Consider the following 2,185-nt stretch of genomic DNA (forward strand, 5'->3'; position numbering starts at 1 on the left):
CCAATAACACCGCCACCCCCTTCCCCCAAACTGCCACGCCATGCCTGCCTCCAACACGCGTTACGCCCCGCACCCCACCCTTCGCCCTGCGAGCGACCCCGCGCAATCCTCAACCCCAGCTCCACCATCCTGATGCCACAGCCAGAAGCCCAGCTTCATCCACAACCGCCTTCTCCCCGGCACCCATCCGGCCCTAATCCGGATTGAGGTTTTCCCCTAGTTCGGATCGGCGTCGCAAGCCAACACCAGCCCCAGCGCCCCTACCCCACCACCAGAAAACTGAATTCCAAGCATTCTGACCACCGCCCTGCCCCCACCTTGGCCTCTTTGAACCAGCTGGCCGGCACGTGTAGGGTGTTGGGGTCGTAATCAGGGTCCGAGGGGCGCCGCCCCCTGGCATCCTTGATGCTGCGGCCAGTCAGTTGATGAGGGGTGGCAGGGGCGGAGGGCAGGGGAGGGGAGCGGAGTACAACGGTTGGCGACGCGTCATGGTTTGGTGCACTGATGATGCACACCTCAGGTGCACAGCAGTAGTGCGTGCAGCATAGACGGCACGACAGCCATAAACTACACAGCCGGCGGGTCAACTTGGACTCCTGCGGTGCAGATATTTGCGGTGTGAAAATCACGGTCCCCAGTCACGCTTTCACACCGGTTTGGGTGTAGGAAAGGGAACTTCTCGGCCATCTTCGCCGCGAACCGCGCGGCCTCGCCGCCGCGCTCCGCCGTCACGCCGAGCACCACGTCCGCAGCCGGCCCCGCCTCTGCGCCGCTGCCTGCGGAAATTGAGAGTTGAGGTGCGGCAGCGCGGGTCGGGTTTGGTGGACGGTTGAGAGGGGTGTGGTGTGATGAAAGGGTGGAAAAAGCGCGTGCCACACTGGACGTGTCGACTTTGTAGTCGTGTGTGAGCATGAGGGAGTGATGAATTGGGGAGGATGACTGAACACGCGCCAATGTGGAAGCGGCCGAACGGGGGTGGGTGGAATGAAGGGGTGGGCTGGGGCCAAACGGGGTGGTCAAGAAAGCGAGGCATATTCGATTGCGTGGATGCCGCTGCACCCGCAGCACGGCTATGGCAAAGGTGAAGAGGCCCCTCATTCCCCCTCACACCCACCCACACACTCTCACACATGAAAAACAATCAAGGTCGTTCCCGCGCCGCACCCTGGCTGGCGCCTGGCGTGCCCTCGAGCCGCGCCCCCAGCCCCTTGCTGCCCGGCGTCCGGCTGCCGCCCCTGCTGCCCACTGGCGTCGCCGCCGGCGCCGGCGTGGACGGCTCCCCTTCCCCTCTGCCGCCGCCGCCCTTGCCGCACACAAACGGCGTCGCAGCGCCGAACGCGCCAGGGGTGCCCGCCGCGGCGGCGGGCGAGGGGGCGGCGTCGGAGCGGGGGCGCTGCTTGGTGGCTGTCATGGGGGTGCGGCCGGCGGAGCCGGGGGTTGCGGCGCCGGGGCCGCGCTTGCGAGGCGCTGCAGAGGCCTGCAGTGCGAGGGTGAAACAGCAAAGGGGGTGTCAGTGCGACGCAAGCCGCCGCGCCTGGCGCCGGTTGCCTGGTGAGGTCGGCGATTTTGGGTGCTAGCTCAGGCCGCATGGGGGCAACTGCCGGGTCCTTGCCGCCCAAGCCTCAAGGCTGGCAGCCCAAGAGAGCCCTGATACCTTGCCCTTGGAGCCCCCGCGTTTGCGCTTGCCGCTGGCGCCGGCGCCGCCGTCCTCGTCAGCGTCGCTGCCCGCTCCGTCCTCGTCAGCGCCGTCCTCGTCAGCGCCCCCCTCCTCCTCCTCCAGGTCCTCCATGGCCTCGTCCTCGTCGTCGCTCTCGGCTGGATAGCATGTGTGGAGGTGATGAGATGTATATGGTGCGTGCGTTGGCGGGGTTGAGACATCGCAGGCAACGGCAGGCTGGGGTCGAGCGGAGTCAGCAGTGGCACGGCAGGGCCCCTAGCGCTGTATTCTATGATGGGCGCGCATCAGCCGACGTACGCCGCGAGGCGCCACCAGCGACCGCGGCGCGAGCAGCGGCGGCGGCAGCGAGGCGGGTGCGGCGGCGGCGCCGCCCACCCTTGTACTCGCTCCCGCTGTCGCCGCCCGCGTCATCGTCCTCCTCCTCCTCCTCCTCCTCGTCGTCGTCCGACACCACCACGTGGCGCCGCTTGGCCGCGGCGCGCTTGGCGGCCGCGGAGCCTGAAGCCC

General features: G+C 67.9%; 1 protein-coding gene across 1 annotated transcript in view; it reads right to left on the reverse strand.

Annotated features, from left to right (window-relative positions):
• Positions 1 to 652: 652 nt before the first annotated feature.
• The window catches only part of MNEG_13795 (hypothetical protein), a gene marked incomplete at both ends in the record, with an annotated part of 3,444 nt that continues 1,911 nt past the window's right edge, over positions 653 to 2,185 (reverse strand). The window contains 4 exons of the mRNA XM_014037732.1: positions 653 to 776; positions 1,165 to 1,477; positions 1,655 to 1,815; positions 2,054 to 2,176. Coding sequence (XP_013893186.1) covers positions 653 to 776; positions 1,165 to 1,477; positions 1,655 to 1,815; positions 2,054 to 2,176 — 721 coding nt within the window. The remainder of the gene's footprint in view (positions 777 to 1,164; positions 1,478 to 1,654; positions 1,816 to 2,053; positions 2,177 to 2,185) is intronic.

Source organism: Monoraphidium neglectum (assembly GCF_000611645.1).
Source record: "Monoraphidium neglectum strain SAG 48.87 unplaced genomic scaffold scaffold04056, whole genome shotgun sequence".
Taxonomy (NCBI): Eukaryota; Viridiplantae; Chlorophyta; class Chlorophyceae; order Sphaeropleales; family Selenastraceae; genus Monoraphidium; species Monoraphidium neglectum.